The sequence below is a fragment of the Boleophthalmus pectinirostris genome, unplaced genomic scaffold (assembly GCF_026225935.1).
Source record: "Boleophthalmus pectinirostris isolate CB_2022bp ecotype Guang Dong unplaced genomic scaffold, ASM2622593v1 HiC_scaffold_1, whole genome shotgun sequence".
Classification (NCBI taxonomy): domain Eukaryota; kingdom Metazoa; phylum Chordata; class Actinopteri; order Gobiiformes; family Gobiidae; genus Boleophthalmus; species Boleophthalmus pectinirostris.
Window position 1 is genome coordinate 29,325,776 of NW_026570970.1, and position 24,576 is coordinate 29,350,351.

Genomic DNA, 24,576 nt, shown 5'->3' on the forward strand with positions numbered 1-24,576 from the left:
TCGTACACTGTTTGTGCACCGAGTGTGTGCAAACATAGCCTATATTGTTTACATTTTCTCTTTAAGATGTCCAGTGTCAACACACAGGAAATCTATCCTGTCATAGCATCCATATTCAGGAAAACATGACAACACAAACAAGAAAATATATCCAGATAATATTCTAGTCAAGATGCACTATGTAACTTTTCTGACTCTTGCTTGTCTCCATGGAGATGTTATGCTTTGTTGGAATATGCCACTGTAGAACATCAATTTACCGTATCTACCTATCTCCATGGAGACAAGCATGTGACGCCAGCCAGGCCAAGTTTGAAGTAAGCTCGGCAGAGACTAGACAGGCAGGCCTGCTTACACATAAGTAGCATGCAATTCTGTGGGACATTCCTGGTAAAGCAATAACATCTCCATGGAGACAAGCAGGTGGCAGACCGCACACGAGAGGTTGCGTAGTGAATCTTTAAATATGGGTCACAATAGACCTACTACTGGACTACTACAAGAACTACAATCACTATACCACTACAAGGACAACTGTAGATAAATGTTTAGTAGAGATTTTTACCTTATTCACTTCTGAGTTTTTAGACATGTTACCTCATCAGAAACAGACCTGGAGTTGTATTTTATTTCATTCACACATGTTTGAGTAAGCTTTTATTTTTAGTCTGTCTAGATCTCCAATGCTCAAAGTGCTCTGTTCCACCTTGTGATGTCATGAAATTGTAGTTTTCAAGTTAACAACTCCTTTTACCTTTATTTCAGTAGAGATTGGCAATTGCAGGTCTGAAATCATCCAAATAATTCCAATGAAGGTGTATGGAGTTTAAAAACACAATGGAGCACTTAATGTATTACCACATGACTACACAAAGTGGAACATAGTCTTCCATTTGAGAGAAGAGTTGCAGAGTTTGTGAGTTAAACATGTGTGGATGAAACAAAACACAACTCCAGGTATGTTTGTGATGAGGAAACATTATTATAAAATAGATCAGAAAATATTGTGATGTGAGCCCTTTAAACCATGCTGCTAAACATGTTTGTAGAGGTCTGTAGTATTTGCAGTGCAAGACCCAATGAAGGCAGGATTAGGGCTGGGTATCATTGAGAAGTTGCCGATACGATAGTCTTTGTTAAACCACTTCTTGTGCAAAGTTCATATGAAACACAAACATTTTAATAATCAAAAACAGAGGAAATATGAAAAGTGTTGCATAAACGAGTTTCCTTCCTCTAAGCAAACAACAAAACTGTAGCACTCTAACAAAAAAATTTCGTAAATTCACCAAAAAACACTCTTGGTGATATATTGATACAGCAGCCCATGATAGCAATACTGTATCGTCACATTAATCAATACAATATATTGATTAGGGGTGTGCAAAAATATTGAAATATTGAAATATCGATATATCGTATCGTTTAATGTGATGATACAGTATTGATTTCGTGGACTGTTGTATCGATATATCACCAAGAGTATTTTTTGGTATATTTTACTCAATTATTTTGTTACAGTGCTACAGATTTTTTTACTTGTTCAGAGAAAGGAAACTCGTTTATGCGACACATTTGACATATTCACTGTTTTGATGATTAAAAATGTTTGTGTTTCATATACATTTTCTACAAGAAGTGGTTTAACAAAGACTTTTAGTATCACAGTCATGATTTAACCTTTATTTTTATTGAATCATATTGAATTGATTTGAAATATATCGTATCAAATCGAAAGTGCACTGTATCAAGGTATGTATCGTACCGGCAACTTCTTAATGATACCCAGCCCTAATATTGATCTTTCGATATTTTTACACACAGGATGTTGTTTTTTTCTTCAACATAAAACCCAAATAATTGCAGCTTTTGCAATTAAATCATGACCATTCAAACAGCAATGTGGATCATGTGTCTGAACAGTTCTATGCAACATTTTGGACTTTTTCACATTCACACTATTTAGCTTTCAATTGTTAATCGCTATGGCAACGGTCCTATGGATAGACCAAAACTTAAACTATTAATATTTTTGTATACATTGATATATTTTAGATCAAATGTAGACTGATCTTTTTCTCTTAATCCCTTATAATCATTAACTTGTGTAAAAGTCCCACTGCATTCTTTTCACTGCAAAATATTGATCCTTTTATTTGACAATAGAGGTGTGTGTGTGTGTGTGTGTGTGTGTAATGGTCCTGTTAATCATACATTTTAAATGATGTATTATTTAGATTTGCTTAAGCCTAATTTAGACCTGGTTTAGTCCTGAGTCTTTCCTGGACTAGTTTGGACCTGGCCTGATGTATTTCTGTATATTTTCTTACTTGGCAGAAGAAAATCATTAAAACTGGGACTAAAGTGGGACTAAATACAGACCTAAGCCAGGACTTTAACTGTTTTTAGAGTCTGTGTTTAATCTTTTTTTGGATCTGGCTTAGTCCATGTTTATTCCCATCCCAGGCCATACAATACTTTCTTATTCTGGTTTAATTTAGACTGATTTTAACTCCACATTTAGACCTGGTTTAGTCCAAGCTTAGACCTGGTTTAGGGCTCCTTTAGTTCTTGTTTATTCCCTGTCCAGACTATATAATGCTTTCTTGAATTTAATATCTGTTTTTAGTCAGAATTTGCCTCTTCCTTTTCTTGTTTCTTCTTCTCTTACTACTACTACAATACTACTGCTACTACTACTGCTGCTACTATATTGCCACACCTTCATTTGCTCTGTTAAAGTATTTTATTTTAATTTATTTCAACTTTTTTGTTGCAGAAACTATGTGGAACCAACTACCCGACCAGTATCTGTTTTATTGTGGTGAATGAGTTTTGCGAGCGCTTCTCCTACTATGGCATGAAAGGTATGTATCATCACATGCCCCACAGGGTTCAATTAGACCCAGTTACAAGTCTATTATGTGTGAAATGACCATGAAGAGGTGCACTGTGGGTAAATGTGTGACCAGTTCAGCTTGTTAAATGGTTCTTCAAGTGAGGACAGACTTTATAGAGGATAATAAGGCCCTCATGACCTCAGCTGGCTTCTTTACATCCTGTCTTACGCTACTTGTGAAAAATAAAGAAGCAAAATCGTAGTATTGTATTGTTTACTCAACTAAGATTGTGAACCACGAGTGAGGAACAGTTTAGCCAAGCCTTTGTTTCACAGTTTGTTTCCATTTGATCCTAGTCCATAGATCTTATTGCATAAAATAGGTTGTTTCTCTTTTCTCCTCTTTACCACAGAGATAAATGTGAAAAGAAAATCCATTTGAAATACTTTTAATGCAATGCTATTATTTATTTATTCATTTATGTATTTATTTATTTGGATCTGCTTTAGTCTATTCTGTGTGTGAAGAACTTTAATTTCATAATCAGTATGAGGTGCATAAATGACAGTGCAAAGGCTGGGTTGGACTGACCTTAGATTCACCTTAAAGACACATTAACACACACCAGAACTGAAACTACTGGTTTAATTTTAATTCTGGTGTTTTTAAGGAGAAGTAAAACATACTTTTGATCTGCTGAGGTGACAAAATGTAATAATTGTGCAAGCCTCGAGAACCACTACAATAAAGAGTCAGTGTGCAGGGAATCATTCAGTGTTTTCAGCACCAGTCACACATTCATTCATAGAACCATAGTTACATTTGTAACTTGGTTTATTATTTGTGGTTTTAAAATATTTCTCCTTCACATTTGTCCCATAGCTGTGTTGACGCTGTACTTCCTGTCGTACTTACACTGGGATGAGGATCTGTCCACGGCCGTGTACCACGCCTTCAGCAGCCTCTGCTACTTCACCCCCATCCTGGGAGCCATCATCGCTGACTCATGGCTCGGCAAGTTCAAGTGAGATACTACTTCTACTACTGCTACTGCTACTACTGCTATTTCCCCTACTACTTATACTATTACTACTAATGGTTCTACTATTTTTGCTGCTACTGCTACTACTGATATATTTCTATCTAATTCCAACCAGCTTCGATTGCTGTAAGCATATTGTGTCTAAGGTTATGGTAACACAGATACATATATGATATGATGAAGTGTTAAGTGGTCCATGATTCACTCTGTATACACAGTACAGCTCCACACTGGTGTATTTAATGACTAGATGTTTTGAGATGTGTAATTTTGGTTTTCTCCACAGAACTATCATCTATCTGTCCATTGTTTACGTCATTGGTCATGTGGTCAAGTCGGTTGGAGCCATTCCCACTGTAGGAGACACCAACGTGCACATGTGAGAAACCTCTTTAGAAATGTACAATTACGATACAAGTAAATAGAACAGAGTAACAGTGTGGTCATCAGCTTATGGGTTTCAAGAGGTTGTGTTCATGTGATATTACGACAATGTAGAATCTAATCTTTTAAATCGAGCTGGAGGACAGGTCTGAATTAGCTGTTTAAAGTGGACCTAGGATACAGTTGTTTTTCAAGGGATTCATGCATGTTTGAGGAATCATTATACTTCCGTATTCAAGACGTCATTGCTCTGATCAACCTACATTTTCTCCGCCCTCAGTACACACCCACACCCACTCCATACTCCAATTTAATTTTCTTAATATCTGCATGATATGCAGCTATCCATAGGAGATAGGGTAAAACTCATCACGTGGATTTGGGCTGTGTCCTTCATTTCTCTATTGGCAGCAAAAACTTAATTTTCACCAGCAGATGTATATAGTGCTCTGCGGCAGCTGCTGTCTCCTCACCTCTTTCACTCGTTTAGTGAAATGGGAGAGCTCTGGCTCTTGTAACAGCTTTGTTTTATCATGGACCATGTGGAGCTATCATCTCCCTTGTTTATTCAGAAGTGAACCTGAAGCCACTATGTTTATGCATGTTAAGGTGCTGCATTTACCCACTGCAGGACGGATTTTATTTTGAAAACACTGACAGTGCACAGACTCAAACTGCACAAGCTGCACACTGTCCAGTTCAATGTTTTCAGTGTTTAGGACTTAGGATGCCTTTATTGCTTTGTTTCCGGGATTTAGTCAAAAAGCAGCAGAATACAGGAATTAAGGTGTCTTGTTCAAATGGGAAGTGGGGATTCAATGAAAAAAGAAACAAATTTATACATGTTTTTCCATCAAGATATTTCTCATTTTTACTCTTTGTCTCACTTAAACAGAGGTGCTGTCCCACATTTAGTTGGTCTCCATATGATCACCCTAATAACAGGTGCTGACAACTCCACAGTGCTTTGTTGTAATGATGTTTACAGTGATGTCAGCTCCCACTGGGCACCACAATGATTCGCAAGTGTCATAAATTGTAACTATACAGCAGACAAAAGCACAACTTTTCTTTAAATATTATTGATCTATAGAATGTTGTGATGTCATTTTTGAAAAACTACCAATTGCCTAAATACATGTAAACCTTTCATGTGCATTGTTAACTTAACATCCCTTTGTATGTGCTTGTGTGTGTGTGTGCAGAGCTCTGTCCATGACTGGGCTCATCCTGATCGCAATTGGCACCGGAGGAATCAAACCGTGTGTAGCAGCGTTTGGAGGAGACCAGTTTGACGAGGAGAATGTGAGATATTGATTTAAGCTTTAAACACTGAATGTTATGAGGAGGTGATGGGTGGGACAGTGCTGATCATTGACTGTATAATGAAGTGGACTAAGGTAGTGTGACATCACCCATCAGCTCCAGTCAAATGAAGCATATTGAGGCTGGCAATTAGATGGGCAAATTTGGAGCCAAGGTCGATATCTGGAATTCCAACCGTGAGTGTCATAGCAACCAAAGAGCCGATCAGTAGCAAGGGTGTTGACGGTAACGCCCCTTCCCGTCTGCACCGCACTGGGAAAGAATGTGCCTGATATGTCTGTTATTAACGTTCATATATTGTTTTACGGATAAAGTAGCAAAATAAAAACACCAGGATCATTTAGAGCGTGTTAAAATGAACATTTTAAGACCAAAATGACAAGTCTGAAAGCAGAAGTCACATGTTAGCTATGTTCAGTTATATATATATATATATATATATATATATATATATATATATATATATATATATATATATATATATATATATATATATATATATGTCTTTTATGCGGATGGAGAAGTTCAGTGAGATAGGGAGGGGCCAGGATATGGAGGGACTTGTATTGGATGTGGTATTGGTATTGGTATTGGTATACAGGGAGCTAGTGGACTTGAGAATGGGGGTGATGTGGTCTGTGCAGCGGGTGTGGGGGACGAGATGGGCGGCAGAGTTCTGGATGTATTGCAGTTTTTGGATGCGGGTGGGTTTACTAATCAAAGATGAGACCAAAGGTTACATGGTTGGGTTTGGACTTTGAAATTGTCCTGTTTTGAACCTAATTTGCAGGTGTAAAAAAACAATAGAGATTTAATGAGGTTAATTTACGAGTATTTGATCTTTCCTGGACTAATTATAGAATGAATTATATTGACAAAAGAACCAAGCCATGAAATAGGAACACATTTCAAAAGGCTTCCACAGTGACAGTCTAAGTAAAGAAGATAGAAATTATTGTTGAATTAAATTAAACTAAATTATATTAAAGGGCCCATATTATGCTATGTTCTGATCTTTGTTAAAATGCTGTTTCCTCATTAAAAACATACTGGACTTTCATTCACACATTTTTGATAAAGTAATGTCATTATAACATGGCTTATAGCTCACAAGAGTTAATTTTGCATACTATAGGACCTTTCTTAACCTTTCTACAGTCTTAAAACATGAGAAACAGTTGCACTACCCATTGTATAATGCATTATAGAGCTGAAACAGCTTAGTAGTAGAAATATGTTTATTGAATTTTTGTTAAAAAATGTAGAGCTGAGAAACCATGTTCTTTATAGTGGCATGTTTTTGTATTTGTTTATGATCCAGTTAAATATTTGTCACTGTCCAGTGTTGTTTTTCTGACACTTACAATGCATTGTGGTCTATATTTACTGGTTCTAGTGACCAGCACTGGACTCTTACTTTTCAAGTTGCATTGTGGGAAATTTGAGTGCACTACTTTTTCACCATTTTGTCATTCTGACACCTCTAAAAATGGTGGGACCTCTAATTAGTGTAGGGAATAGTGTGGACATTGAGACACAGCCTAAGTTACATTTGTTAAAATAACCAACATGTGAATGATAAAACACTGATGCTAAAGCGTTTATTTATGTATGGACACATGCATCAGTTAAATAAAATAAAAACACACATTTAACCCAGGACTAACCCAGGTCTAAACCAGAAGTCTAGCCCAGAGCTAAGTTCTTACCCAGGTCTAGATCAGGACTTAGCCTGGACTGAACCTGGTCAACCCACCAGATTCAGTCCAGGACTAACTTAGAACTGATTGGGCCTAAATCTAGTCTAACCTAGATCTAACCCCGGACTTCGCCAGTTTTAAATGAGGACACTAAAAAGCTTTCTAATTAGATTTGAACAGTGGACATATTTTAATATATTTTGACATATTTTGCTCACAAATCATATGCACACTGGGGAAAGACATGTTTTTCTCACTTACATGAAGAATATAGGTACAAGGCGTTTCATATTTATGATAAACATTTTTGTCTTTCAGGTGAAAGAGAGACAGAAGTTCTTCTCTGTATTCTACATGTCCATAAACGCCGGGAGCTTCCTGTCCACCATCATCACCCCCATTCTCAGAAGTAAACTGATCTCTGCAATAATCTTTAACAGTGCACATACGGATTTACATGTTTTTCTAATTCTGGCTTGGTTTGGGGGGATAGTACCTATGGTAAATATTGATCATAGTTTTACATCAATTAATGTCATCAACATTTGCGTAATATATTGTGTATATTAAATGAGCTTTGGCCATTGTTTACAATATGTTTGCTGGGTAACAGTTTTGGAATTACTTCTACGCAAAACTGTCACAACCACTGTCCATGTTCAGCCAGGAAGTAAAATGATAAACTAGGAAAGTTTTTTTTTTGTACAATCTAAATATAATGATGTTATAATACGCATGCGGTTTAAAAACATAATGGAGCACTTCCTGTATTACCACATGACATCACAAAGTAGAATACAGTCTCTTCTGTTTGAGAGAAGAACTAAATATGCAGGGTTTGTGTGTGAGGAAACAACATTATAACATGTAACCTGTCATATGCACTGGAATGTCTCACTTCCTTTATGTGGTATTTATCTGTTTGCTAAGCCGAGGTTGTCTGTGCTCTAGGTGATGTGCAGTGCTTTGGAGATGACTGCTATGCTCTGGCCTTTGGGGTTCCTGCAGCTCTCATGGTCGTGGCTTTGGGTCAGTCTTTTTTATTTATATATTTTTTATTAATTATACTACGCCTCTCAACATAATTACTATTTATACCGTGGTCAGTGAGAATGTATTGATGCATTATTAATCAGCACACTACTGGGCTCGTAGCATGAAGTCAAGAAAACTCTCTCACTTACAGTAAGTGTTGTTTCTTATACACAAATTACAAATTAGATTGTAATTTTGGCACAAAATTATTCACAATTTTGTCTCGACATTGTAACATTTTTATTTGACAATGAAATTATTCATATTTATATATCTTGATGTTGACATTTTCTAGTTGAAATATGCATTTTTTGTTAGCCTAATCAAACAAATGCATTTAGTAAAATGTCATGATGTTATTCTAACAGCTCAACAGCAATGCTACCTTAGTCTACTTTAGATTTATAATGTAAACTAGGTCTATGTTTAATAATCATGAGTCAAAAGTTCAAATGTTCTTGTCAATTTGTGAAACTTTAACAGAAAAATATTGTGTCTTGAGGAGGGAGGAATAATTCGGCTTACCCAGAGAAATACACAAGGGGAAGCAAAACTCAATGGTAGATCAGAGCTTGACAGAACACCGGCACCCATTAATCACTGTCTACATTATATATAAAGTATGTAATATATCACTCCACTGTGAGCATCATCATCACAACAGGTAAACAAATGAACTACTGTTAAAAGGGACTAGCTTCAACTAAAACGGAAATAACTACTGACTTGAACATCCATGGACAGACAAAAGGTTGTCAGTTTTAAAAGTGAACCATTTTCAATGGTGGGACCATGGTATAAATGGATTAAACAACAAGAAGCAGTGTGATACAGTTTTAACGCACTGGCTCATTGTTTTATCTTTACATGGATGTATATTTCAATAAATGGCTGATAGAGCAATCGTTTGCCGTGGTCAGCAGTATTTATCGTGGTAGTACCTTTGTACTAGGGAGAATAGACTACTATTGTTGTCATAACTGCTAGTGTTGTCACGATTATAAACTGAAACTCAATTTGAAACTCAATAATTATTTAGTTTATAAAATGTAAATTTCAACATTAAATAGTCTGGCCTTATATCTGTGTAATTCCACAGTCGTCCTGGTAGGTTCCATAATGGTCCATGAGCATATATTGGTGTTACATTTGTTCTGATACAGCTCAAGATCATTCTAAGCCTATTTGGGAAAGGTTCGTTTTTGTCCTGTGAATGGGGCGTTTTTGGTATTGATACTTGCACAAATGAGTATCTAGTGTCATTACTAATTTTAGAATAAATTAGAATCAGATTTTTTAACAAACCTACTAACTGTGTTTAATTGCAGCTCATGTTTTGAATTTGTGAATATTTTTTTGGGATAATCAATTAGTGTTCATTGTCATATTTAATATGTTGTGACAGATTGGTTATACACACAGTAAACCATTAGGAAATTCATCTTCGCTAAAGGGTCAAATCTGGCCCCTAGTGCTGATCCTCTGACTTCCTTTGATAAACATTATTGCACACAACATTTGTTAAAGGGGACATATTATACAAAATCAATTTTAACAAGCATTTAACCATGTTATGATCATTTCCCCTTATTATTAGAGTTGTATATTGATTGATTCATGCACGTTTGAGTAATTCTGTTTTGTTCTGCATTCATCATCATTGAACAGGAGAGTTTTCAGTTTGAGAGAAGCACTCAGTCTAAATATACAGAGTTTGTGTGTTAAATATTTGAGAATGAAACAAACACAACTCCATGTATGTTTGTGATGAGGAAACATTATAACATAGATCCAATAATAGCATAATATGTGCTTTTGGTCTTGATTTACTGCTGGTTCAGACCTGGTTTAGTTCCTGTTTAGTGTTTATTATTAGTGAGAGTCACTGATGTGGCATTATGTATGTCCCAGGAATTTATAGCTTCTGATTGAACATACATTACCCATGATCCTCTGCTTGGGCCTGAATGTTTGGACTGGTCTCTTGATGAAAGCCACTCCTCACTCGCAGTGACAGTCTGTTGTATCAGTCTCTCTCTGGTTATAAAGGGTCAGTGATCATCTGACCCAGAACTATTCTAAACAAACCAGGATTCTCTTATCTGCAGACACAGTACAGTTTACTGCTGTCATATATTTGTGTGGATGAGTAAACAGATTTGACAAAGATAATTGTAATTGTGTTTTTTCTGTGATTGTGATTAGATTTGAGATTTGATTAGCGATTAGATTTGCAGTTTATTTTTTAATAATGAGATTCTGTTCAAAGTCCACATTTCAAACACATCTACAAGAATTGACAAAAAAATAACATTACAAGAATTGCATTTCAGAACAATCTTAAATATATTAATGTTAATGTAGTTACAGTGAAATTTGTAGTCATATGCACTTTAACATTCTATTGCATTAATTTTAAATAGAACAGCAAAACATAAACAGCAATTTTGAAGTTTGTAGACAGTGCAGAGAAGTGGTGGTTGAGGATTATATGTTCTGTCTGGCAACAAGATATACTAAAAAACTTCTGTCTCCAGTTTCTAAACTAATGTATGCAGGATTTGTGGTGCCTGTTGAAATAAAACTAAAATGAAGTTGTTGTTAAACTGTTGTGGCCTGCTATATTTTTGCACAAGCAGTGTTACGTGTGGTAATGTTTTCTACTGAGGCTCTGATGTTACTCACGTATGGTTCACATGTAACAGGTTTACTATTGTCATATATTTGAGCTGAGTTATTTAGACCAGTGTTTCCCAATCTTTTTTTCTGGGGACCCATATTTTAAAAGTCACAAACCTTCGCGACCCAAGTCAATAGACATTATTCATAAATCACAAAATAAAGATGGATTTGATCATTATTGAACATTAATGAGGATATTTTATTGTTGACTGAGTGATTGTGTCTCTCTGAACAATTAGTATTACAGTATTTTTCAGACAATAAGCCGCCTTTTTTTCATGGTTTGGTTGGTCCTGCGAGTTACACTCCGGTGTGACTTATATATTAAAAAGTTCACACTGGGCGCTCTAGGCTTGTGTGTCAGTATCATGCTACTACTTCTGTACCACTGTCACTTCGCGCCCTACTGTGCCTGTCTCCGGCAAAAAAAGCCACAGTCCTGCTGCGAGTAGTGAAATATGCAGCCAAAAACAGTAATCGAGCAGCAGAAAGTTTGGAGTGAACAAGAAACTTGTGATTGACTGGCGGAAAGCGGGGATGGAGAACACAGCTTCACGGCAAATGGAAGGGTGCACCATGTAACTTTCCTGGAAGTCATTGGATAGATTGACAAAGCCTGGACTTCAGTTCCCACCAATCCCATCCTGTCGGGATTCAGAAAGGCCGGAATAATTCTAACTGGAACTGATGCTGAGACTGATGACAGCTATGCAGAAGAGGAAGCGGCGCTCTGTTTACCTCTGGTGGTCGCGGAGTTGCTCAGAAGTGACACCGAGGATGAAGAATTCAATGGATTTAGTGATTTGGAGTGAGATGGAGAGTTTGGTAAACTTGTTCTGTTCAGTTGTTTATGTGTCTTGTTGTCTGAAGAACTGTTCATATGTGACGTTAACAGCCTGTTGTTCTCTGTTCTGCTGTTATTACTATAACTTGCCTTTTCAAGATGAATTGTCGGTTCCTGGTCTCTGATTTTATAAAATAAATTTCCCCCAAAAAGTGCAACTTATAGTGCGAAAAATATGGTACTTAAGTTTTAAACAATGAAAAACAGTAATTGAACCTGCAATAAAAGGTATCCATAAGTATCCTGAAGTGTTCTGACCTTTGCTGATTCATGACTCTTCTTTTTGGACGACCAAGTAAACATTTCCCAACTTTAACTTCAGGAACAATTGTTCAGGGCAGGCATATAGGATTCGCTGACTCACTAGCACTGTCATGTTTCAGAACTGTATATTGCAGACCTATATTACACAAAATTGACTCTTATGAGCTTTAAGCCATGTTATAGCTACTTCCTCAAAAACATACCTGGAGTTGCATTTTGTTTCAGTCACATATGTTTGAGTAACCCTTTATTATTAGTCTGTCTACATCTCCAAAGCTCAAAATTCTCAGTTCCACCTTGAGATGTCATGAAGCTGTAGTTTTCAAGTTATCAGCTCCTTTTACATTTTGTTTAGTAGAGATTGGAAATTCTAGGGCTGAAATCATCCAACTGATTCTTGTGAATGACATCACAAGGGGTAACAGAGTGTGTTCCATTTGAGAGAAGAACACAGCCTAAATATGCACAAACACAACTCCAGGTATGTTCTTAAATAACATTATAACATAGATCTGAAAACAGCATAATATGGGCTCTTTTAATTATGGAAACAAGCATAAAAAAAGTTCCATAATGCACCTTTAAATGAATATATTTTGTTTGCAGTGGTGTTCATTGGAGGCAGTGGGATGTACAAGAGAAACCCACCACAGGGAAACATGCTGCCGCAGGTCTGCAAATGCATTGGGGTCAGTACAAGTTATTCTATATCTTTTAAAATACAGAATATTATAGCACTTAATATGTGATTTTTTTGCAGTAAATTTAAATTACAGGGTTGAATTAAAACATGATTAAACATTTGTTTCTGTTGCAGTATGCCATTAAAAACCGCTGGAGGAGCTCGAAGCATGAGACCAAGAGAAAGCACTGGCTGGACTGGGCTGAAGACAAGTACTCGGTAAGAAGGCACCTGATTGGTCCTGTATTAATGTTCATCTTAATTTACGGACAAACTTGTGAAATAAAAACCCAAGGATCACATTCAGTGGGTTTATAAGAACATTTTAAGGTCTGAATGAGGACCCTGACAGCAGTTACAGAGAGAGAGGCAATGTTTTTTTCTATAGAAGTCAACTGCAACCAGAGCTGGAAGGAACAACTTCACACTAGTGTTACAAATATAATGTGTCCCTGTGTGTTTGTGTTATAGAAGCGTCTGATTCAGGAGATCAAGATGGTGCTTCGTGTTTTGGCTCTGTACATTCCTCTGCCGATGTTCTGGGCTCTATTTGACCAACAGGTAGTAATTAACACTTTATAATAACTACACCTTAATTACCCTCAAAGAAGTGTGAGCAGAGATTTAATTTATGATGGACAGATTGTTTATTAAGATGTTTAAGAGTTAACTAGTTAAAGAGGGAGTATGCAAAATCTGCTTTTTGGAGCTTTCTACCATGTTATTAACCAGGCTGGCGCCCCCTAGTGTCCTCTGCTCAATTTCATTTCTCTACAGTAACTAGGTCAGGAATCCAAATACACTAGACGGTTTGCAAGAATCCCGGAAGTGCGAGTCCGGGCACCAGTCAGTCAGTGAAGAGCCAAACATTCTGTGTTGGCAAAAGTTCCCGAGATCGAGGATTTAAAGCCAGAACAAAAGAATGTTTGTTGAATTTTATCAAGGGGAAAGACGTTATTGTCCTTCTACCTAGGGGATTTGGGAAAAGCTTAATTTACCAGTTAGCCCTCGCATTACATCATGACCAAATAGCTGAGATTGGTTAAATGAAAAGAAATATCCGCCTACTGTCGAGCGAACAAATTCTAATGCTGCGAGGTCAGATGGTTTCCATGAAGTGAAACCGGCTGATGAATCAGGCTACCATGTTATAACATTCCCTCATCAAAAACATGCATGAAGAGGTTTTATATATCACCAGTGCATGTTTTGAACCCTCCTCACAGTTAGCACAACACGTCACCCATGCTCCTGCACAGCAATCTTCCCTAAATGTACAAAAACATGATACAAAACAATATGTGTCATGGTCATTTAAATATGTTATGTGTTGGCAGTTAGTAGCACATATAAATAAGATCCCCCCTCTTTAAATTACAGTTAAGAGTTTCAGGGTTTACCTACAGATTGTCAGAGATTAACACATTTTTTTTTTTTTTTTTAGTAAAAATGTCACTGAAAACTGTCCCTTCTTTCTGTGTCTCCAGGGCTCTCGATGGACTCTTCAAGCAACAAGGATGAACTTGGCTTTCGTAAGAATCAGATGCTTTTCATATCACAGATCTGCCAGACTGATAAAGACAAGATTCTCATTTTGTATCTGGGCGTTGTCTTGTGTTTTCAATCATTTTATGTTTTTATAGCTTTCATAAATCATCTATTATTTTCACTGGAACATCACTTTATGAAGTGACCAAGTTAAAGAGTAAGGATTATTATAGTGAAAGTTTAATTGTTTTATGTTTTTAGGGCTCTTCCTTCAGCATTGAACCAGACCAAATGCAGGTAACGCACTGTGCTGTTTTTTCTCACATATTTCTGTTTTTGTACACTACCAGTCCCACATTTGGACACACCCTCTCATTCTCATGTCCATTTTATTTTTTTTTATGACTTTCTGCATTTTATATACACACAGTTGACATAATATAGATGAAGCAAAATATATGAAATTATGTAACAAAGTAAAAATTGTGTAATAATTGACAAAGCTATAAAATATTTTTTAAAAAGAGTTATTTGACTTTATTGCTACATAATTCCATATATCTTCTGTCTTCTGTGTGTATACAAAGGTAGAAAGTAGTAAAAATAAAGTCTAAAAACTGAGTAGGAGTGTGTGCCCAAACTTTTTGAATGCTACTGCGTATTTGGGTTTGAAGTTTGACTAGTTAGCTCTCAAAAATATTTTTCCCGATATTGTGTCCTAATAATTTCCCGTATATGACAGTAGAGGTGGACAATATACCAAACCTGATATCTAACCATCTACCTACCCAGACAATATATATAATATATTTTGTGAAAGTGTTAACGGTCTAGATGGCGGCACAGTGGCTCAGTGGCTAGTAGTCACGTCTCACTGCAAGAAGGTTCTGGGTTTAATTCTCAGGCCTTTCTGTGCGGAGGTTGCGTGTTTTCACTGTGTTTGGATGGGTTTCCTCCAGGCATTCCGATTTCCCTTACCTTGATTTATCAGCTGGTGTCACTTTGTAGAAACCATCTGACCTCTCAGCGTTAGAATTTGTTCACTTGACGGTAGGCGGGTACATTTTTATTTAACCAATCGCTGCTATTTGGTCCTGACGTATGTAATGCGCTGCTAACGGTAACTGGTATATTAAGCTTTTCCCAAATCCCGTGGAAAGAAGGGCAATAACGTCTTTCCCTTTGATAAAATTCACCAAACATTCTCTTTGTTCCGACTTTAAATCCTTTATCCTGGGAATCGTTGCAACACTGAATATATGGCTCTTCGCTGATTGGCTGGTGGCCGCACTTCCGGGGTTTTCTAGTGTATCCTGACATAGTCGCTGGAGAGAAATGAAATTGAGCAGAGGCACTGGTGCCACCAGCCTGGCTAGGGTTCCCCCATCAACCCAAAACATCAACAATACGTCAAATCCTTCAGCGATGACCAGGCTTAGCTCAAGATCTGGAGATGGGTCCCACTGTTCCCGAGTCAGTCAGTTTCAAAGAATTCATTTCCATCATAAGGGATCAAAAGTAAAGTATACCTTACCTTACCAAAATTGGCACTAAACTAAAACTAAACCTGGACTAGATCAGGACTAGATCAGGACCAAACCAAGTCCACATGAGGACTATAATGACCTTAGTTTAGAATCAAATGGAACAGTCTCAGTACTCGATACTGTAAGCTCTTTCAACTGTAAACAACTATCATTTCTTTATGTTACTATATGATGCTATTTTGATTCTGATAAGCTTAAAGGCCTGATTTTTTTTCATGTATTTGAGCAAAATTTGTCTTGCCCCAATACAGATATATTGCGAAAGGTGAAAATAAGTCCACTGTGCACTGTGTGCATCTAATTATAAAGTGTTTGCATGCTTCTGTTTTTCACATTTTTAAGAAGTAAAAATCAGATCGACTTGTTAATTTGGCATAAATATTGTTTTTGCTACAGTATCCCCCCATAAACATTCTCCAGTCCACCTGTGTTAGGCTTAAATGACTTTATGGTTTAGTTTAGCAGTTTATAGCCCCATTACTGGCAGCTTACCTTTCTGTTTCCCTGTGTTAGATGCTGAACGCTCTGCTGATTCTGGTCTTTGTCCCCATTTTTGACCTCATCATTTACCCGCTCATTGGCTGTTGTAAAATCAACGTCACGTAAGTCTGATTCTGTCTCTTTTATTGACACTGAATGGCCTCTTAAACTGGGAATGACTCAAAACAAACGCTCATAACCCAGTCATGAGTTCAATAGTCAAACATATAAATCAACGGTTGTCATTGCTAAAACAGTATTATGGTAACTGTACTGGTGCAGTCAACTAAAAGTCTATAAACAAGACAAACCTACTAAATCAAAAGGGGCACTAAATTACTGCTTGTCCCCATGGAGGTGTTATTACTTCACCTGGGAATGTTCCACAGTATGGCATTAAACACAGGTCTATAAATCGCCACGGAGACGGTATCCTACACTACTAGGCCAGATTTATGGAGAGGAAACATATACATACAGTAAAGACCAGTTCACACTTCAGAATAAACACGTTTGTTACAATCTGCATCTCGGATTCTAATCCTTTTGTCCATACAGCTCCTGTTCTGCAGTTTAGAGCCCTGCACCCGCGGGACCTGACACAAAACAGTGCAGAGCGGGACATATTTTGAGAGCTCATTGAGGGCGCGGGTGGGAGTGGGACTGCATAATGCGGGAGCGGGCGGATGGGACAATAAACTGCAGTCCTGCAAACTAAATGTGTAAAGTGTAAAGTAAAATATACAAATAATTAAAGTATGCCTGTCATACATCATTTGTGCTGGATATTTTATTTGGCATTAATAAAAACATTTTAAGCAGCCTAAATCTGCGGACATGATCTAATCTCGTGCACATTTTAGACAATTCCTTTCCACTTCTCCGTGTTTGATAGAGCTTAAGAAAGCGAATATCTCCATCTTGCAGGGTTTGTGGGCAGGAGCGGGATAAAAGTATCGCAGTATTTGCGAGCGGGAGCGAGACTGAAAATTCTGTCCCTCGCAAACCTCTACTGCAGTTCACGTTTTTGCTTTACAGTGCATTATTCATTCACTTCATACTCTGGCATACTGGGGCAGAAAAGTTATGTAGTGCACCTTTAATTATATCTGAAGATATAAATGGCCAATGTTTTTATCAATATTTTAAAAGAACAGGTCTAAATGAGAACTGACAGGCTTAGGTTATATCACATGAACACTTGTGGAGGTTGCCACAGTCGTAGGTGGCTACTGTTGTGGCTGACCAGCTGGCACACTTAATGTTTTAACTTTTTTTTTTATGTTAGATTTTTATCAAATTACTTAGGGAATTTTTTGTGATTGTGCATGAAGCGAGTTATACTAGCTACTACTGAATTATCCCTCGAGGACAAATGAAGTGATGGTAATTGACTGAAAATGTCTTTTGATTTTCCGTTTAGACCTCTGAGGAAAATGGCGAGTGGAATGATTTTTGCAGCTTTGGCTTTTGGAGCTGCAACACTGGTGGAGATCAATGTAGTGGTATGTATCTATAAAAATAATAATTTCAACTAAATACACTGATTAATGCAAATATAACAATATTGATCAAGCAATTTATTATTAGAAAGCAAATCTGTATTAAATCTGTGGATTTTAACAGCAGATAACAGCTTCTATAATACAAAGACTACACATTTTGCAATAATTGAATCTGATTTGTTGTTAGACCTGTTTTTCTTCTCTTTATAGAAAACAGTTGTGGATCCGGCTCCGGCTCAGAATGCTTTGCTTCAGGTTTTGAACGTAGCAGGACGTGACATCACAGTGACACTGCCCAATCAAAACACAGAGTCCATCCAGAGCCTGCAGGTAAGAATAGTCATGGGGATGGCAGTAAAAAGCTACACCTTAATTAGCCTTAATAAAGTATAAACAAAGACTTCATTTATTATGAACAAATACTTTATTAACGTCCTATAATAGACAAAATGAACTCTTGTGAGCTTTAAGCCATGTTACAGTGTTGATACCTCCTCAAAAACACACCTGGAATTGAGTTTTGTTTCATTCACACATGTTTGAGTCATCCTGGTTTATTAGCCTGTCTACATTTCCAAAGCTCAGAATGCTCTGTTCCACCTTGTGATGTCATGAAACAGTAGTTTTCAAGTTAACAGCTACCTTTTGTTTAGCACACATTGTGAATCCCTGAGCTGAAATTATCCAAATGATTCTAGTGAAGGTGTATGGAGATCAAAAACACAGTGAAGCACTTCCACATGACATCACAAGGTAGAACAGAGTGTTTCCTGTTTGAGAGAAGCATGCAGGGTTTGTGTTAAACATCTGTGAATGAAACAAAACATAACTTCAGGTATGTTTTTGGTGAGAAATTATAATAAAGATCAGAAAATAATGTAATATGGGCCCCTTAAGAGGTTCGGCTTTAGAGTATTAATGAAGGAGTAACTAACCCTGAATAATTCTTAATAAACTATTTATTCATTAAAACTTGAATGGAGTTAATAAGAATGGAGTTAATGGAACAAAAAAAACCAACAACTAACCCTAACCCTAACAACTAAATAATAATAATAATAATAATAATAATAGAATGAACTCAAACAACTGTTCAGAGCCCTAAAGAAAAAAAAAAAAAAGACATGCAACATTATAATATGATCATAATATAAAAATAAATAATAAAGACCTATTCATAATGAACAGAGAGTTTATTAAGTGTATCGAAATTGGGATTATACTCAGAACCAGGACTAAACCAAGTCTACATTAAGTGTGAGCACACCCTGAGACTCATATAACATGGATGAAGTGAGCCATTTCATTAGTTCCTGCTGATTTGTCTCTGTTTGTTGAAAATATTTGCATTGTAAATTACTCCACTGTTTACAAAAGCTACACTGACGTACTACGATTACACACAGTAGTTTATTGGTGCTAGCATAGTACTAAAAGATGGACTTGTCAGAATTTGATGGCGGACGTGGTTTATGGTTAATATCTCTGTAATTACTCGACCGAGCCACATGAAACAAAACTGGTACAGAGTTCAATATTTTCAGTATAATTAAACAAAAGTGAAATAATATCTTTAATATGGGTTTATACTAATTGTGAATTTCCCATGGAGTTAATTCTATAATCAGATTCTATAATGTAAACACAGCCTGTTCTTACAAAAAGAGTTTAGTCGCTGACTGAGTGCATTATTTGTGTCAAAATACCTTTATTATGAAGTATCGTACTTTCTTTCTCTTACTTTTCTCTCTTTTGATCAGGCCTATGCATTTGAGGCCACTTGAATCACTACAGGACATTTTACCAACAAATCTAGAGGCAAATACTTAAAAGGTTCATTGTCTACAGATTTTATGGAAATTATATGCCATTAACCCCCCCCCCTCTCTCTTTCTCTCTCTATTTCTCCCTTTCTCTTTCTCTCCATCTCTTTCTCTCTCCCTCTTTCTGTCTCTTTCTCTCCCTCTCTTTCTCCCTCTCTGTCTCTCTTTCTCCCTCTCCCCCCTCACGTTCTCTCTCTATTTCTCTCTTTCTCTTTCTCTCCATCTCTTTCTCTCTCCCTCTTTCTGTCTCTTTCTCTCCCTCTCTTTCTCCCTCTCTGTCTCTCTTTCTCCCTCTCCCCCCTCACTTTCTCTCTCTATTTCTCTCTTTCTCTCCCTCTCTTTGTCTCTTTCTCTCTCTTTTTCCCTTTTCCTATCTCTCCCTCTCTCTGTCTCTCTCTCACTTTGTCTCCCTCACTCTCTCTCTCTCTTTCTCACCCTCTCTCAATCTCTCCCTCTCTCGTTCTATCTATCTCTATTTCTGTCTTTCTGTCCCTCTCTTTGTCTCTTTCTCTGTCTTTCTCCCTTTCTTTCTATCTCTCCCTCTCGCTGTCTCCCTCACTCTCTCTCTCTCTCTCTGTCTCCCTCTCATTCTCCCTCTCTGTCTCTCTTTCTAACCCTCTCTCAATCTCGCCCTCTCTCTTTCTCTCCCTCTCTTTCTGTCTCTCAACCCCCCACCCCCCTCTCTTTGTCTCGCTATTTCTCTCTTTCTCACCCTCTCTCAATCTCACCCTCTCTGTCTCCCTGTCTCTCAACCCCCCACCCCCTCTCTTTCTCCGTTTCTTTCTCTCTCTCCGTCTCTCGCAGGACCCAGCGGGGTATGTGACTGTTCCTCTGCAGTTGGATTTGCAGATTGGTTCAAATGGAGGAAACTTTCCGTGTGTCCAAACTTTGAATGAAACGAGCGCCAACAGCCTCATCGTGTACTCAGAGGGAACACAGCTGAAGTGCAAACTGGTAAAAAAATAATAATAAGAAGTAAAGTTACACACATATGCTCACCCCAGCTCTGTTCTTGAGTACTATCTTGAAGTAGAAGTACTATTTCAATCTAATAAAAATGGTTTTAGAGTAGTAATAACAATAAGCAAAATGAAAATGATACTTATTATTTGTTTATGTATCCTAACAGGTGGAAGACCATATTGAGAAAAGTAGAGATGGGAAGCCTCTTCTCAGGTAAGAGGGGTACAAATTTAGGCAGTTCATAAATAAAAAATATAAAAAAAAATTCAAATTAAAGGGACAGTTCTGGAATTTTGGACATAGGGCCTCATTTTCTAGTGAGCCAGAGTGTTGGAGACGTGTGGAGACACTTTTTAAAATATTCCATCCAGTCCTTGTATTTGCAGAGGTCGCTGGTGCTAGGCTAGTGCATGTCAATGGCCATAGTTATCCTGTCACTAAAAACAGTCTTACCCACTCCACAAAACACCCGAAGCAAATCTATTATGACGCCAGACAATTGATGAAAATGTAAATTTCAAAATATTTCAAAATAATGTTTGGAATAAAACTAACCTTGCATTGCATGAATTGTCGCATGTTGAGGGACTATTTTCTCATATATCAGTCCGCCGCTGCCAAACCTTCTATCAGTGACCTCTGCAAATACGAGGACTGGATGGAATATTTAAAAAAGTATCTACACATGTCTCCAACACTCTGGCTCACTAGGAAATAAGGTCCTATGTCCAAAATTCCAAACTGTCCCTTTAATAACCAACTTAACTTAAAGTCACAGTTTGTAACTTTCTGGGGGTGGCACATTACTTGCGCGATTTCATGGAAATAAAAAGTTAAAACTGTACTTTGGAACATCCTTCTTGGAAATTGATGATTTTATGCCATACTGTGGAATATTATAGCCAAAAGAACAACATTTCCATGGAAACGAGCAGTAAGAAACCCTCCTCCAGGCCAAATAAGAGTCAGGTTTGTGGAGATGTGAGACACATGTTTTTCTATGTTTTTCAGTGCTATAAAAACATTCATAAGAAAAAACAATACTTTTATTTTAGTCTATCAAAAAAGTTACATACTGTACCTTTAATCTAAGGTTTTTATACTTTTTCTGTCTTATGTAACTTTTCTGGCGAGGGGCCCATCATCCTGCTTGTCTCATGGTCTTATGGGTCCATGGAGATATATAAGTTTGATGTAATACTGTGAAACATTCCTGGCAACAAAATCTCCATGGAGACCAAAAAAGTTACATAGTGCTACAGTTTGTTGCTCTGATGGTTTGTTATGTACTAAATATGTCTGTTTCTCTTTGAGCAGGTTTTTAAACACTCTGTCGGAGGATGTAAAAGCGTTTGTGGATAAAAAGGATTTTAACGTTTCTGCAGGATTCACCATGTCTAAAAACGAGACTGTGAGCAGAGGAGTGTGAGTTTTACTTTACTGTCTAAAGTTTATAGACAAAAAGCTATTGCAAATTTGTTTAAATGTGAGAAAAACTGATGTGCCTGAAGGTACTGGAATACATGGTTCAGATGTAACAAAAAATGTAAACAAAAGAATGTAATCTGCATTATACATGGTTGCAGACTTTGGAGCTACAGATAAATACACTAAAGGAATGATTTTTGTAAACGTAATCATGAGAATGTTTCTTTGTCTGCGCCCTATGAAATAATGCTCTATACACTGTTAGTATGCTTGTTGTTGTTAGCATTACTATGACTGCAAAACTCTGGCGCCACCTAGTGCCTCCTCTCAATTTCATTTCTCTCCAGCGACTAGGTCAGGAATCAGAATACACTAGATGGTTTGCAAAAAAAAAAACTCAAGTGCAAGTTCGGGCACCAGCCAATCAGAGAAGAGCCATATATTCTATGTTGTCAACGATTCCGAGATCGAGGATTTAAAGCTGGAACAAAGAGAATGTTTGGTGAATTTTATCAAGGGAAAAGACGTTATTGCTCTTCTTCCTACGGGATTTGGGGAAAGCTTAATATACCAGTTCGCCCCGTTAGTGGCGCATTACATACGTCACGACTAAATAGCAGCGATTGGTTAAATAAAAAAAGTATCCGCCTACCGTCGCGCAAACGAATTCTAACACTGAGAGGTCAGACGGTTTCTACAAAGTGAAACCAGCTGATAAATCAGGCTAGCAAAACTCTGCTTTGGCTCCTGAAATTTGTGAAAAGTGCTTATAAACTCATTGTGGTGAATAATTAGGATGTTCGGAATGTAAGTGAGGAATAACTTTGGACCACTGCAAACCGTTTAAAATGAAGTAGTTCTGTTTTTCACGTTTTAAGAAAAATCATGTGCAGCGCCTTTAGTTTAGTTTAATTATTATTTAATGAGACAGGGACAGTGCACAATATCCATTAACCTTAACAAGAGAGATGCATTGTACCAGGTTGTAGCACCAATGTTAATTTTCACTTTTAGTGTTACAGACTGGAACAATCAAGTACAAGGGCACAGATCAGTAGCTAGGCTGGCACCACCTAGTGCCTCCACTCAATTTAATTTCTCTCCAGCAACTAGGTCAGCAATCCAGATACACTAGACTGTTCGCAAAAACCCCAGAAGTGCAAGTTTGGGCACCAGCCAATCAGTAAAGAGCCATACATTCAGTGTTGTCAGTGATTCCCGAGATCGAGGATTTAAAGCTGGAATAAAGAGAATGTTTGGTGAATTTCATCAAGCGGAAAGATGTTATTGCCCTTCTTCCTACAGGATTTGGGAAGCTTAATATAGTTAGCCCCGTTAGCGGCGCGTTACATACTGTACGTCACGCACAAATAGCAGTGACTGGTTAAATGATAAAAAGTACTGCCTACTGTCGAGCAAACACATTCTAACACTGCGAGGTTAGACGGTTTCTACAAAGTGAAACCATGGTGAAACCGATGAATCAGGCTAACAGATCAGTGCACTGACTTTGCTTTTTGTCCTCAGATATTCAAATGTGCAGCTCTGTCTGGAGACGTCAGGCAGCTGCTCAAATCAGGACCTGGGTCTGCTGGACTTTGGAGCTGCCTACACCTTTGTTATCTCTAAGGTAAAATTGCTGTAATTTAAACCACTGGGTTCAAAATAAATATTTACAACCTTTAAAAAATAGATCCATTTACCTGTGCACAAGTGGTGTAGCTTTCCTGGTCTGAGCAGCACTGGGCCTGGTTAGTGGTGCCACAGGCAAGACACTTCACTCACACAGCTCTGGTTACAATTGGTACTTTACAGTTGATGTCATCAGCATTCAGGGGGGTATGATACTAGCTGGAGGCACTACTCTGTCAGAACATCTTAGGATGCACTCACACCAGAACTGGCTCAGTTCACCTCAGTTCACCCAATGAGTTAAACCATACTTTGTCAGATTTTAATGAAATTTAGTATATAAATAATATCCAAAATGTCAAAGTTTAGTTTGATCAGACCAACGGTTTCTGAGATATCGCAATTTCATTTTTTCACTTTTTTGCGTATACACTGAATGGATATTTGGCATGTCTTAAGATGGGAGTAAGTCATCTTCTAGATAAATTTGTGTGAAAATAAAAAAGAACACCCCTCCCGATTTTTTTATATGTTGTAGTAGACATATGGGGGTGCATTTTTTCTATTGGTAAAGGTTGGGCGTGTCCCTTATTGTCAATTTCAAGGTCAAAAGGTAATTCATCTCAAAAGTACTCAAATGCAAAAATAAGATTTGGATTCCTTATGATTTCCCCTTTCCAAAGACACCTTGTTTTTTTATATCGGACCAGTAGTTGCTGAATAAATACAATTTGAATTTCGGCGACCACGCAAAAAAGTGAAAAAATGAAATAGTGTTATCTCGGAAACCGTTACTCCGATCATGCTAAAATTTGAGATTTTGGCTTTCTTGGCTATGACTATGCTATGGCCATACACCAATTTTCGTTGCAATTGGACAATATGAGCATTCAAATTGAATTTTTTTTGGG

At 37.3% G+C, this 24,576-nt stretch overlaps 1 protein-coding gene across 1 annotated transcript in view; it reads left to right on the plus strand.

The window, feature by feature from the left end:
• The window catches only part of slc15a2 (solute carrier family 15 member 2), a 31,274-nt gene that overhangs the window by 1,906 nt on the left and 4,792 nt on the right, over window positions 1-24,576 (plus strand). Inside the window, exons 2-19 of the mRNA XM_020931241.2 lie at window positions 2,780-2,867; window positions 3,723-3,864; window positions 4,169-4,261; window positions 5,472-5,571; window positions 7,611-7,701; window positions 8,244-8,321; window positions 12,724-12,806; window positions 12,935-13,018; window positions 13,271-13,360; window positions 14,287-14,331; window positions 14,549-14,584; window positions 16,348-16,436; window positions 17,738-17,819; window positions 18,030-18,149; window positions 20,447-20,596; window positions 20,772-20,818; window positions 21,923-22,030; window positions 23,561-23,663. Coding sequence (XP_020786900.2) covers window positions 2,780-2,867; window positions 3,723-3,864; window positions 4,169-4,261; window positions 5,472-5,571; window positions 7,611-7,701; window positions 8,244-8,321; window positions 12,724-12,806; window positions 12,935-13,018; window positions 13,271-13,360; window positions 14,287-14,331; window positions 14,549-14,584; window positions 16,348-16,436; window positions 17,738-17,819; window positions 18,030-18,149; window positions 20,447-20,596; window positions 20,772-20,818; window positions 21,923-22,030; window positions 23,561-23,663 — 1,629 coding nt within the window. The remainder of the gene's footprint in view (window positions 1-2,779; window positions 2,868-3,722; window positions 3,865-4,168; window positions 4,262-5,471; window positions 5,572-7,610; window positions 7,702-8,243; window positions 8,322-12,723; window positions 12,807-12,934; window positions 13,019-13,270; window positions 13,361-14,286; window positions 14,332-14,548; window positions 14,585-16,347; window positions 16,437-17,737; window positions 17,820-18,029; window positions 18,150-20,446; window positions 20,597-20,771; window positions 20,819-21,922; window positions 22,031-23,560; window positions 23,664-24,576) is intronic.